The 12039-nt window shown below is 42.0% G+C and overlaps 2 protein-coding genes and 2 non-coding genes across 5 annotated transcripts; all 4 read left to right on the top strand.

Annotated features, from left to right (window-relative positions):
• The first annotated feature begins 216 nt into the window (after positions 1-216).
• On the top strand, positions 217-1272 carry LOC131695530 (large ribosomal subunit protein P2-like). Its single transcript, XM_058984055.1, has 4 exons — positions 217-337; positions 549-823; positions 909-973; positions 1173-1272. The coding sequence occupies exons 2-3, from the start codon at positions 550-552 to the stop codon at positions 968-970; spliced, it is 336 nt and encodes a 111-aa protein (XP_058840038.1). The 5' UTR covers positions 217-337; position 549; the 3' UTR covers positions 971-973; positions 1173-1272.
• Positions 1023-1103, top strand: LOC131695534 (small nucleolar RNA Me28S-Am982). The gene has a single exon (XR_009306662.1). It is a non-coding gene; the product is annotated as a small nucleolar RNA Me28S-Am982 (small nucleolar RNA).
• A 442-nt stretch (positions 1273-1714) lies between the features above and the next one.
• LOC131695533 (D-beta-hydroxybutyrate dehydrogenase, mitochondrial-like) lies at positions 1715-4760 on the top strand. 2 transcript variants are annotated; one of them, XM_058984059.1, is made up of 5 exons: positions 1715-2233; positions 2981-3189; positions 3250-3915; positions 4383-4436; positions 4492-4760. In XM_058984059.1, exons 1-4 carry the CDS (start codon positions 1851-1853, stop codon positions 4412-4414), a joined length of 1290 nt encoding a protein of 429 aa, XP_058840042.1. In that variant the 5' UTR covers positions 1715-1850; the 3' UTR covers positions 4415-4436; positions 4492-4760. The 2 variants fall into 2 exon arrangements, with proteins under 2 accessions (XP_058840042.1, XP_058840043.1); XM_058984060.1 differs by lacking the exons at positions 4383-4436; positions 4492-4760 and having other exon boundaries at positions 3250-4075.
• Trnat-ugu (transfer RNA threonine (anticodon UGU)) lies at positions 2856-2928 on the top strand. The gene has a single exon. It is a non-coding gene; the product is annotated as a tRNA-Thr (tRNA).
• Positions 4761-12039: the final 7279 nt, after the last annotated feature.

Genomic DNA, 12039 nt, shown 5'->3' with positions numbered 1-12039 from the left:
CTGCTTCAAAAATTTGTGCAAATGTATATCTATAAACGAAACGGACAATAAATTTCAACGAAGAAAATCGACTCAAGCAACCTTGAATGTGATTTTTGCCCTGATTTTTTTCTCTGTGTGGTTGCGGAGATGCGACTACTCGAAATCTGCTCGAAAAACTGAATGGTTTAACTTCTTGGAACCACCGCCAGGTATCTCTGCAAAATTCCCTTCGATGTTGATGACAACTCAACTTCCGCCTTAGATGAATCTGTTCCTCTTTCTGACTTGAACGTCAAACAAGTGAGTTGTGTTTTATTTTGTGCTGCTCTCGTTTCGTGTCCAGCGGACTTAAAACGTGAGTTTTCCGGACATTTTGTTTGTGGTTTTGAATAGTTAAATATAAATTTGATGTCAAAAAATATCGTTTTACCATTTTACAACGGTTTTATAACCAAAGTAGGATTTCTCAAACCGCGTTTTGTTTCCATTTGTTCCTGCTGCTTTGAAGTGACAAAGTGTAGAAGATAACACGTTTTTGATCCTATTCCCTACCTCGCTATTTCCAGAATGCGTTACGTGGCTGCATACCTTTTAGCCGTCCTGGGCGGAAATGCCTCCCCGGCGAACGCTGACATCGAGAAGATCCTCAGCTCGGTCGGTATCGAAGCGGATTCGGCCCGCGTCACCAAGGTGGTCAGCGAGCTGAAGGGTAAATCGGTGGATGAACTGATCGCTTCCGGCCGCGAGAAACTGTCCTCGATGCCAGCTGGTGGAGCTGCTCCGGCTGCCGGTGGTGCCGCCGCTGGTCCTGCTGCTGCCGCTCCGGCCGAGGAGAAGAAGGGTAAGTTGACTTTTGGGTTTCGAGTGAACATAACCTTCAAAAGTGTGTGGGCTGTTGTTGATTATTCTTTTTTTTTCTCTTACAGAGGAGAAGAAGGAGGAATCCGAGTCCGAGGATGACGACATGGGATTCGGTCTCTTTGAATAAAAGGTATGTTGGAATCTGGATCTTTATGTGGGTTCTGCCCAAAAGTAGTTCGTTTTAATGATGAATAAACTCAATCACCATCTTTCGACTGATCATTCGTGACTGTGAATATAGTTTTTAACTGATGCATTGTTGGATTGCTAGAGAAGAATACTAGTTGATTGTTTTGAACTAAACACGGTTTTCCTTCTCTCGTTTGCAGATTCCACCACATGACGAAGGATGTAACGAATACCATTCGTTTGGAAGGGTACATTTATTTCTGTGAAATAAATATGGCAAGAAAATAAAGAATCGTGAAAGAACTTTCTATATAACTTTTTCAATGTTGAAAGAACAATTGTTAGGTATTGGGATTTAAGCATTTTCAACCTAGTTGGGTTTAAAGGGATTTTTCAAACGAGTGCACTGCCCGTAATCGCAAGTCAGTCCCATGTTCTATGGGATTCCCCTATCAACATGGGACTGATTTCCGATTATGGGCAGTGCAGATGTTGGTAGTTTATAATGCTCTGACTGAGAATAGAGCCCCTGATTACATTTGAATGGGTGCAGCACCCACTACACCAGTGCACCGTTTAAAACGAAAATGCCACCAGCTTCTTGATTTCTCATAAGAATTAAACTCTACTTTACCGACCCATCTCGATATTCGTTAGCGCATTCAACATACCAAAAACCAACACAATCACAGCATGCGCCGTCTCCCGATCGCAACAGAAAATCGCATTTGAATTTCATTTTTTGTCATCCCAAAGTCAAAAATTTCCATTCGTGTCGTAGGCTAATTTGCGTGAGTCCACGGTTGATCTATTTTGAATCCAAAACGATCGTATACGGAGCAACTTAATTCAGTTGCTTCCCATCACCCACCGCGTGAATGATCTCTCCAGGCAGCACCACGCCAGCAGTTTCGTCATCACTGTCAGTTGAATCCGCCGCTTCGTTGGGAACGACGCTTTCCCGTGTGACCTTTTGTAGTAGCAACGTTAGTTCGGAATCTCTTCAAAGCGTAGTGGAGTCCTGTAGTTCATTGCTTACTTTAGCCACTGAAACGCTGTTCCTGGTAGGAACCGGTGCTCTCGGAATGCTAAGTGTCCTGCAGCGGGGCGAGACGTCCGAACTGATCAAGTATGCTGCTCTGATGACCGGTGGAACGATGTTGCTGCTGCTGCTCACCAGCGGCGGCGGAAGGGAGCGGAGAACAAGACGCTCCACCGAGCGGCTAGTCGTGATCGTGACCGGATGCGATTCTGGATTAGGGTAAGTGGCTTTATTAGGTTTGTTCCAGTACACGGAAGTCAATCCCTGTTGCTCCGGAGCAAAAAATTCTTGCTCCTTTTCACTTCGATTTGCTACCAGAAGATGAAAAAGAAAAGAAAATAATACAGGAACGATTTTCTCCCTGTTTTCTCCGGAGTACTTTCAGTTTTTCCTGGTACTGGAACAAACCTATTGTATACCTTGCACGAGCAGACATTGTCAATCAATCAATTATTGATCAACGTCAGGGGGTGTCATCCACTATGGAGATATAATGACGTTGACAGTAGTCAACCTCAACATATGATGGGCCTAGCCGCTAATTTTGTTATTAGATCAGTCACCTTGGTTCGCTCGAAACTGCAATTTTTTTATGAATTTTGTAAATATTAGAGCGACTCGGCTACAAAACCGAAATCAGTATGAGATTCTGCCGAAAAAAAATTTCAATTTCGCCCCCTAGTAGCCACTGGCTGATTGATTACCCTATACTGCAGCGGATATACATAGGAACACATTGAAATACTGTTCAATTTTCTTGACGTTCCTTAGTGACAAACTTCAAGTCCTCCCCCCAATCATCGTTATTTATAATTGGCTCTGAAGGTCGCCTGCATCGTACGCCTCTTTAGCTCAGATGGCAGAGCGCTGGTCTTGTAAACCAGCGGTCGTGAGTTCGATTCTCACAGGAGGCATGTGATATTTTTTTTGTCTTTAAACCTGTCTCATCCTTTTTTATATTTTCAGCTTCAACATCGCCAAACTGTGTCTCAGTTTGGGCTTTACCGTCTTTGCCGGATGTTTGAACAAAGACTCGGAAGGATCCCGTTTGCTGCAGGAACAAGACGGCACCACTGGCCGCTTGTTCATCGAACAGCTGAACATCACGCTCGAAGAACACGTGCTGGTAGCAAACAAATCCGTCAAGACGTTCCTGGAGCAAAATCCCGACTATGGTAACCTATCCTCCACTTTCAAATTACTACCAATTATTACCACCCTCCCTTCCCCCCCAGAATTATACGCCCTCATCAACAACGCCGGTGTGATGTGCTTCGGTGAGTTCGAATGGCAGTTGAACGCGCACTTCGAGCAGCAGGTCGATGTAAATGTGATCGGAACGATGCGGGTGACGAAATCCTTCCTACCGATGCTGCGCCGGTACCGGGCTCGGCTGATCAACGTTACCAGTCATTGTGCGCTGCAAGCCCTGCCCGGCCTATCGGTTTACTCGGCAACGAAGGCAGCGTTGCACTTTTGGACCGACGGTTTACGCATGGAAATGTCCAACTACGGCGTACCGGTGGTTAACTTTATTCCCGGTTCGCTGGTGATGCAGAGTAATATTTGTGCCAATCAGATGCGCTATGCGGCGGAAATGAAATCTGCGTTCAGTGCTGAACAGTTGGAATTCTATGGGAGCTATTTTGACGAGTACAACGGCTATCTGAAGTTTATTTCGGGAGCGAAACCGGTTCAATGTCTACCGAAGGACCACCCGGTACTGAAACGATTCGAGGACGCACTGCTAGACGAGTCGCCGAGCCGGATTTACAAGTGTGAACCGTGGCGCTACCGGTTGTACCATCTGCTGTTTCGCATAACACCGACCGTGATCCGAGATTGGCTGGTACGGAGATTCGTGTCGATGCCGCTGTATCGCTCGCCGGAGAAGCTAAAAGGTAACGGCATTGGGGATAGTTTGTGAGCAGCGGCGGAGAGACTAGCGGAATTTCGAATATGCTGTTTGTAAGAGGGGACTAATTTTAAACTGTTTCGATTACCTGACAACCGATTGGTTGTGAAATTTTGCGAGTAAAAAATGATGTTGGTGGAAATGTATTTTTTACATTCAAATTGTGTTTATTTTATTCAGTTTTTTTTTGCGGTCGCATTTAAAATTGTTCGCTGTGTGATTTAATAAAATTACACTTGAAAATTAAGGGTGTCGCACTATGACATCATCAGCCTTCAGCACATTTATCAAATCATAAATGTTTGCCTATGAAATTGCATGTTTTTGACAAATTTGCAATTTATTAAACGGACGGTAACCTGTTTACATGTGTTTAATTTAGGTCAAGAAAGTTGCGGCAACATTAAGTGTAAAAACACGTAAAAAGTTCATTTTTCCCAACATTTATTTCAGGCAACATGGCTGCACAAAACATGCCGAACTAGCTCATTCAGGAAGTTTTGAATTGTAAGTCAATTCATTGCATTTGTATAATACTTTTATTCATTATAATATTTTACAGAATGAAGAAACTATGCTACAGAAACTTCCACTGGATGTTCAACTTCCCTATTCCCAAACGGACGAAGTGATGAAGAGGCTTAGATTGTAACCAAATTTTTCTTTGAATATAAGTGTATTTTTCAAAATTTCAAATGAATTAGCCAGAAAAATGTTAGCTGTATAGATTTATAGAGTCGATTTGTCCTCAGGTTTGTTAAAAGCAAGTCTATATTTTTGTCCAATTTTTTTTTCATTTGCATTTACACGCACGAAAATTTAGCATATTTAAGCCAAAAAAAAATGTTATTGAATCTAATCATTTATTGTTTATCACTTTAACCGACAAAATTATCGGTTTGAAAATATTTTTGTATTGGAAAAACAATAAATTTTTGCATTCAATTAAAACATTTTTAATTTCCAAAAAAAAAAAAAATATTAAAGCGGGAGCGATATATTTTTTTTGAAATAAATAAATTTTATTGAATTCAATAAATAAATTTTAGTCCCTATTCTCACAGTCACGTCACCTAGTGACTAGAAAAAAAATTCGTTCTAGTCATCAAGTGACGTGACTGTGAGAATAGGGCCCCTTATTGTCTTCCGACCAATGTAGATGTCGAATTCTTGAACAAAGCATTGAGAATCAACAAACTCACAGAACATTTCAATTAAAGTTTCTGGGAGTAGAATTCAGCCAGGCATTTTCTGGGTGCCAACCTCAGTGTGTTGCAAACCTTTAGGGGTCATCCATATACCAAATGGACAATTTAGGGATGGAGAGGGCTCACGAGAAAGTTCACGTTTGTACATGGGTGGGGGTACGGGAAATGTCCACGCGCATTTTTAATTGTATTTTGTCATTTATAAGAAAATGAAACAAATTTGTATCGTCATTGGTGTGAGCCTTTGAATTTTTCATTACATGGAAATTTTGGAAATTTAAAAAAAAAAAAATAAAGTGAATGACATTCTGTAGTTGAAGTTGTTATTTATCAGTGTGCAATCGGGCTGTCACAACAACCTATTTCTGCAACCTATGTGCATTAACTGTACACCTACTGTCTCACCGTTGCACCTGACAGTGTGTGCATCAGTGCTTTAAGCCCAATACACATTTCCGATCCGATTCAGTGATGGTTCAGTACCGTGCACGGACGCCAATATTCTTATATACACATTAAATGTAAGCGTTCACACTTCTCCGTGCACGAAACTGAAACGGATCGGATTGGTGTAAATAGTGCTTTATGGTTACACTTATGACCGCGCACCCGGCTTCCCATGAGCTTTTTGGTGACTCAGAGGCTATCCTTCCATGTCGCTAAGGTTGCGTTGGAGTCTACGTCATAGTGGAAATTTTCGCTTTGAATTCGCTTCTGTCTCTTCTTAATCTCCTTTTCGTCTCCTAGGTCCAAAGCGGATTAATCGACTATCAATGGATACGGTATACGTGCACTCGCTGGTGCTGCTGGTTTTATTTCGCGAATTCGTCGACTACTCAAAAAACCAAGAAGCAATAAATCGCAATCTTCAGTTACCGTAAAACCACTTCATCCTGACAACTATGTAAGGCTTCTTCCTCCAGACGGTGGAGACTAGGGTTTCCTCAATCCGTAATAATTATTCTCTGCGAGTTTCTGTTGATGGTGGGAACCCTAGGGTTTCCACCAAAGGCAAGTATCTTTCTACTGTACTAAATATTTCCGGACCTGATGCTTCCCAATTGCAGCACCCGACCCGTGATGATCGGCATCTATGGATTTATTGTCAGGATATATGAGGAATTCGGACTAAGATCGACAATTTCTATTGTAACACACTGGACTGTAACTTAGATGTCATCATTTTGATCGAGACGGGTCTCAACGCAGCTATTAATTCGTCACAGATTTTTGGAAGCAGCTACAGCGTATACCGCTGCGACCGGAGCTCGAAAAATAGCACCAAAGCAGGTTTTGGAGGCGTGCTGATTGCTGTGCTTCATCGATTCATCAGCTCTAATGTGAATGTAACCAGAGGAGAAACGTTAGAGCAAGTGTGTGTGTCGATGACCATTGGATCCAAACGACTGTTATTGTGTGCCATTTATGTTCCCCCCGACAAGAGTAAGGATGTCGGCATACTGAATGCGCATATTGAATCGATCCATGAATTGTGTGAAAATGGATTCGACACAGATCATGTGCTAGTTTGCGGTGACTATAACCAGCCTAGGATATTCTGGATGAGGGATGATGATGGAAATCGCCCGTGTGACTCAGTGGTCCTATCTGCTGCAAGCTCCTTATTGGTTGATGGTATGGACTTTCTTAACTTGCATCAGACCAATTTCATACGCAATCATTTAGAGCGCACACTTGACTTGATTTTTTGCTCAATGCATATGCCGATTGATGTAATGTGTTCTATTTCACCGCTGCTGCCCGTTGATCTTCATCATCCGCCGTTGGTGATTAGCCTACCATCTTTGGTACCAGACATGCGTGAATCATCCTATGATAATACTGCTTGCGAGTTGTTGCCGTTGGACTATAACAAAATCGATTTCGATGCACTTTTGAATACTCTGTCAGTAATCGATTGGGCAGTTCTTTTGGATGGACAGAATTCTGACGATATGGCTGAAACGTTTTGTGCTGTGTTAAACAATTGGATGGATGCGAATGTACCGGTCCGTCGCCCCGCTATTTTCCCCGTATGGAGCACGTCTCTTCTAAGAAAATTGAAACGGAAATGTAACGCTTCCCAGCGTAGGTTACGACATCACCGCTCACTTGAAAACAAACGTAACTTTCATCTTGCATGTAATGAGTATCGTCAGCTGAATTCCTCGCTGTATAAATCGTACGTTTTGCGGGTGCAATCTGGGTTGAAACGAAATCCAAAAAAAAAACTGGAACTATGTGAACTCGAAGAGAAAGCTTTCCCCAATTCCATCTAATGTTTTCTCCCCAATGTGGAGTCATCAATAAGCGATGAGAAATGCGAATTGTTTGCTACTCATTTTTCGTCGATATTTGCTGCGCAATCGGTTACGTCATCAGAATTGGATTTAGCACTATTAAATGTTCCAGGTAACCTATTAGATTTTGATAGCTTTGAGGTTACACCTGCAATGGTTACAAAAGCCGCAAAGGAATTAAAAAGTACATTCTCGCCTGGCCCTGACGGCATTCCTTCTGTGGTTCTATGCCATAACATTGGTGCCCTTGCAGAACCGCTATGCAGAATATTCAACCAGTCGTTCGCTGATTCGAAATTTCCTGCAATTTGGAAGCAGTCGTTCGTGGTTCCTGTCCATAAAAAAGGAGACAGGCGTAATGTCACGAACTATAGAGGGATCACCAGTTTATCTGCGGCATCAAAAATCTTCGAGATTATTGTGAGTGGCATTATTCTCGAGAGTGCCAAAAGCTACATTTCTAGTGACCAACTGATTCATGCCTGGACGATCCGTCACAACGAATCTTCTCGATTTCACTACTACCTGTTTTGAACACTTGGAGCGCGGGACACAAGTGGACGTTATTTACACCGATCTAAAAGCAGCGTTTGATTCGATTAATCATGATATTCTTTTAGCTAAGTTATCCAAGCTAGGTACATCGGAGCGCTTTGTTCAATGGCTGAAATCTTATCTGACTGGTAGGTCTCTTCGTGTCAAGCTCGAATCGAGAACTTCGTCGAGTTTCACCAACCCATCTGGAGTACCACAGGGCAGCAATCTCGGCCCACTACTGTTCGTGCTATACTTCAATGATGTAATGCTGTTACTTGCACCAGGGTGTAGACTTGCATACGCTAAAGCTACGATCTAAAGCTGTATTTTATTGTGCGTAACATCGACGATTGCGTTCGCCTCCAATCAATATTGAATCTGTTCGTAGATTGGTGTGAACGGAATAAGCTGATCGTAAGCGTTCCAAAGTGTATGGTTATGTCCTACTAACGTCTCAGGCAACCACTAAATTTCGACTACACTATCAATGGCGAGGTTCTGCAATAAACTGATCGATTCAGTGATCTGGGAGTGTTGCTCGATCATAAACTTACTTTTAGCCTACACTGTACAGCTGTCATCGCAAAAGCAAACAGGCAATTGGGGTTCATTTCGAAAATAGCGAAGGACTTCACTGACCCGTACTACCTGAAAGCTCTCTACTGCTCGCTCGTCCGGCCAATTTTAGAAAGTGCCTCAGTAGTTTGGATTCCTGTTCAGTTGAATTCGATCTTAAGGATTGAAAGTGTGCAGCGTAAATTTATTAGATTGGCCCTGCGAAATCTAACGTGGCGCGATCCTCATAATCTTCCACCATATTCTGATCGCTGTAAATTGCTGAACATGGACACTCTAGGGGACCATTCATAAATTACGTAACGCAAAAATTGCCCAAAATTGACTCCCCCCTCCCCCCATGTAACAAATTGCCACAAATTTCTTCATTCCCCCCTCCCCTGTTACGTAACAAATTCCTAGAAAAAATTGCTTTTCTTCGGTGAAAACATGTTACGTAACGATCTAGCCAACTCCCCCTCCCCCCTATGTCACAACATGTCACAACTTGTTGTACCCCCTCCCCCCCCTGAAGGCGTTACGTAATTTATGAATGGTCCCTAGAACGTCGGCGGAGAATTCAACAAGCGGGATTTGTTGCCAAGCTGCTGAATGGCGAAGTCGACTGCTCGAAACTTCTATCGTTGCCAAACATTCGAGTGCCACCAATACCTTTACGTAATGGTTCTCTTCTCGAGCCCCGGTTTCACCGGACAACCTTTGGTTATCACGAACCGATAACGGCAATGATTCGCACCTTTACGACTGTTGAGGAGATGCAAGAATTTGGTGAGTCGTCCTCCCGCTTCATGGGACGGATTCGGAAGAGTTGCAGGATATAGGTTTAAATTTTATTTCATGTAGACAATAGTCAGATGATAGAATAAAGATAATATTAATAATAATAAGACACTTTCGCTAGATTTTCAGAGCAGCGTGCACTCAGTGCACTAGCGCGACTACCGGAAGTATTATTTGTTGTAGACCAGTAAGAAGCGTAGCACCCATTTTTGATAGCCGTATATTCATTAGCTTCAAAACTAGAAAAGTATAGGTATAAGTTTTCATATTAGTTGTAATTAAATTAAATTTTACATACTTTTCAGTGGCCTCACTGTTCCTACGGTCTATTAAATGAGGTGTTCTAAATTTTAGCTTAGAAAATTTATCTGTTATAAAGAAACCAAATTAGTTTAAGTTTAGGTATTTTAAAGTTATGTTTTACAGAATGTAATGGTTTTAGCAGCAAAATGATTAGCACGTTTCTGTCGTTTCACTAGCTCGCTTTGACGTTTGCTAAAGTTCCTACCCTATAGATTGGCGAGCTGATTGTTATCGGTGATCAGGGTTGCCGGATCCTCAGATGCGTCTACAGGAAGGTTAAACACGGTGCGGGTAGTGTAATTGTGTGGGGGTGTATGGCGTCATCTGGAGTTGGAAAGTTGGAGTTGGTGTTTATGGATCAGATTATGGATAAAAAGCTTAACATGAAGATTTTGAAAGAAAACGTGAAAAATTGTGCCAAAAAACTCAACCTCGGGAATAGTTGCTATTTCCAACAGGACAATGACCCAAAGCATATACCGCCCATATTGTGAGGGAATGGATCCTTTACAACGTACTACACAGGCTTAACACTTCACCGCAGTCTCCCGATCTAAATCCCATTGAACATGTGTGAGAGGATCTGGAGAAACGAATCCGGAAACATGAAATCCGGAACAACAACAGTTAAAGGCAGTTCTAATGGACGAATGGAATAAAACATCAATCGAATACATAAAAAAATTGATGCATTCTATGCCTAATCGCTTGAAGGATGTTCTAAAGGCTAAAGGACTTCATACGAAGTATTAACAACTATTTTGCGAAATATAGTTACGAGTTTTATGCTCAATCGCGAATACTTTTTTCCCAGTCATTTCTATGAATTTATTGTATTTTTTTAAATATTACTAACACTAATGAAAATCATCACGCTTTTTTGTTTGAATAATAAGAATAAAAGGATAACTTTGAAGTGAGGACTAAAATTATGCGATATCACGAAAAAAAATTGAAGTCGCTTAGGCTTTTTGAATAAATCCTTAAACCGCGAATACTTTTTTCCGCCACTGTAACTAGACTCACTGTTCGCCATTCACCCACACCTTCCCAAAGCTTTATTGTTACCCGAAAAATGAATTCTAGCTGTCTTGAAGCGTTGAACGTAATGGTCGAACTTATGATAACTCCGAGATCCTTGACGTGAGAATCTGTTGAGATTGCTCGTGTTTAAAACAATCCTGTTTAGATCACATCACGCACTAGAACTATCCAGTTTTCTCTGAAGACACTTAGACAGGACTAACGATTGGAAACTAGGGACGTGTAACAGCCGATCACTCAAATTTCTTGGAAGTAGTCGCGTGGCTTCCGAAAAATTGAAGACATCGTAGCACCGCAGGAGGTTTGCCAGAAGGGATCCTCTGCGCGTGCGTTTAGAGATGGTCATATCAGAGGAGACCGGTCATCCTCCAAGTGTGCAGGTTAGTGATCAATGGCTTCAAAGGTTCTTCAACATGAGCATCGTTAACGTGCACAGTCCTCATCTCGGAAGTATCAGGGATCACAAAGATGAATTTTACTCGCAGCTGGAGCGTGAGTACGACCGCTGCTCAAACCATGACATCAAGATCATCATTGAGAATTTCAACGCTCGGATCGCCTGGCAGGGGGAATACAAACCGGTGATCATCGATACACCTGGATGTCAGCAAAACAAACGGGATAAAATATTGACCTACAGCGAATAACTTTGTTTGCCCAATGAAATCCAAGCAAACATATAGAGAGAACTAGTAAACAATGTTGTTAGCTGTCGTTTCTAAAACCAACATGGCTGGTCGGCATTTTTGAGGATCGTATCACCTGAGAATAAAAATTCCTTGGTTGGAACAGCTTGAAAACAGCTGTCGGTAGCGTAGCGTAGAACGTCTCAGGTTGTGTGGAACGAAGTCGGCATAACGAGTGGTACGGCGAGGGAAATCAGCAGGTGTTGGAAGAGAAGAACGGAGCGTGAACACTTATGCTGTGTCAAGCAAGCTACCGTTCAGGGTGTGCAAACGATACAAACTGAACAGTGGAGATCGCTTGTGATTGCTACTTCTTTCTCTTTAATTTGGAAAAATTATGTCAGTTTTTTATATGCCTTCATAGCGGGTGTCCTTATGAGTACACTCATATTATGTTTAAACCTTAGTTATTCTTTTCTGACTCTTAAATTGAAAAAAACTTGTAATATGTATAGACAACATACATATTACGCGATGTTTTCAATTCGCCATCTGATTTAACCTCATTTGGCAAAAGTTTCACCCGATTTAACCTCAATCTCGCACCAGCACAACTGCGCATGGATTAGTCAATTGCTAACCGGGACAGCACCCCATACAACATGATCTAGTACTTTTGCAATTCGCTAGCTGCTTGCAATCCCAAGTTTAATCTGCAAAATATGGTAGGTCTGAT

Source organism: Topomyia yanbarensis, unplaced genomic scaffold (assembly GCF_030247195.1).
Source record: "Topomyia yanbarensis strain Yona2022 unplaced genomic scaffold, ASM3024719v1 HiC_scaffold_404, whole genome shotgun sequence".
NCBI lineage: Eukaryota > Metazoa > Arthropoda > Insecta > Diptera > Culicidae > Topomyia > Topomyia yanbarensis.
This window is presented reverse-complemented; position numbering and strand designations above follow the sequence as displayed.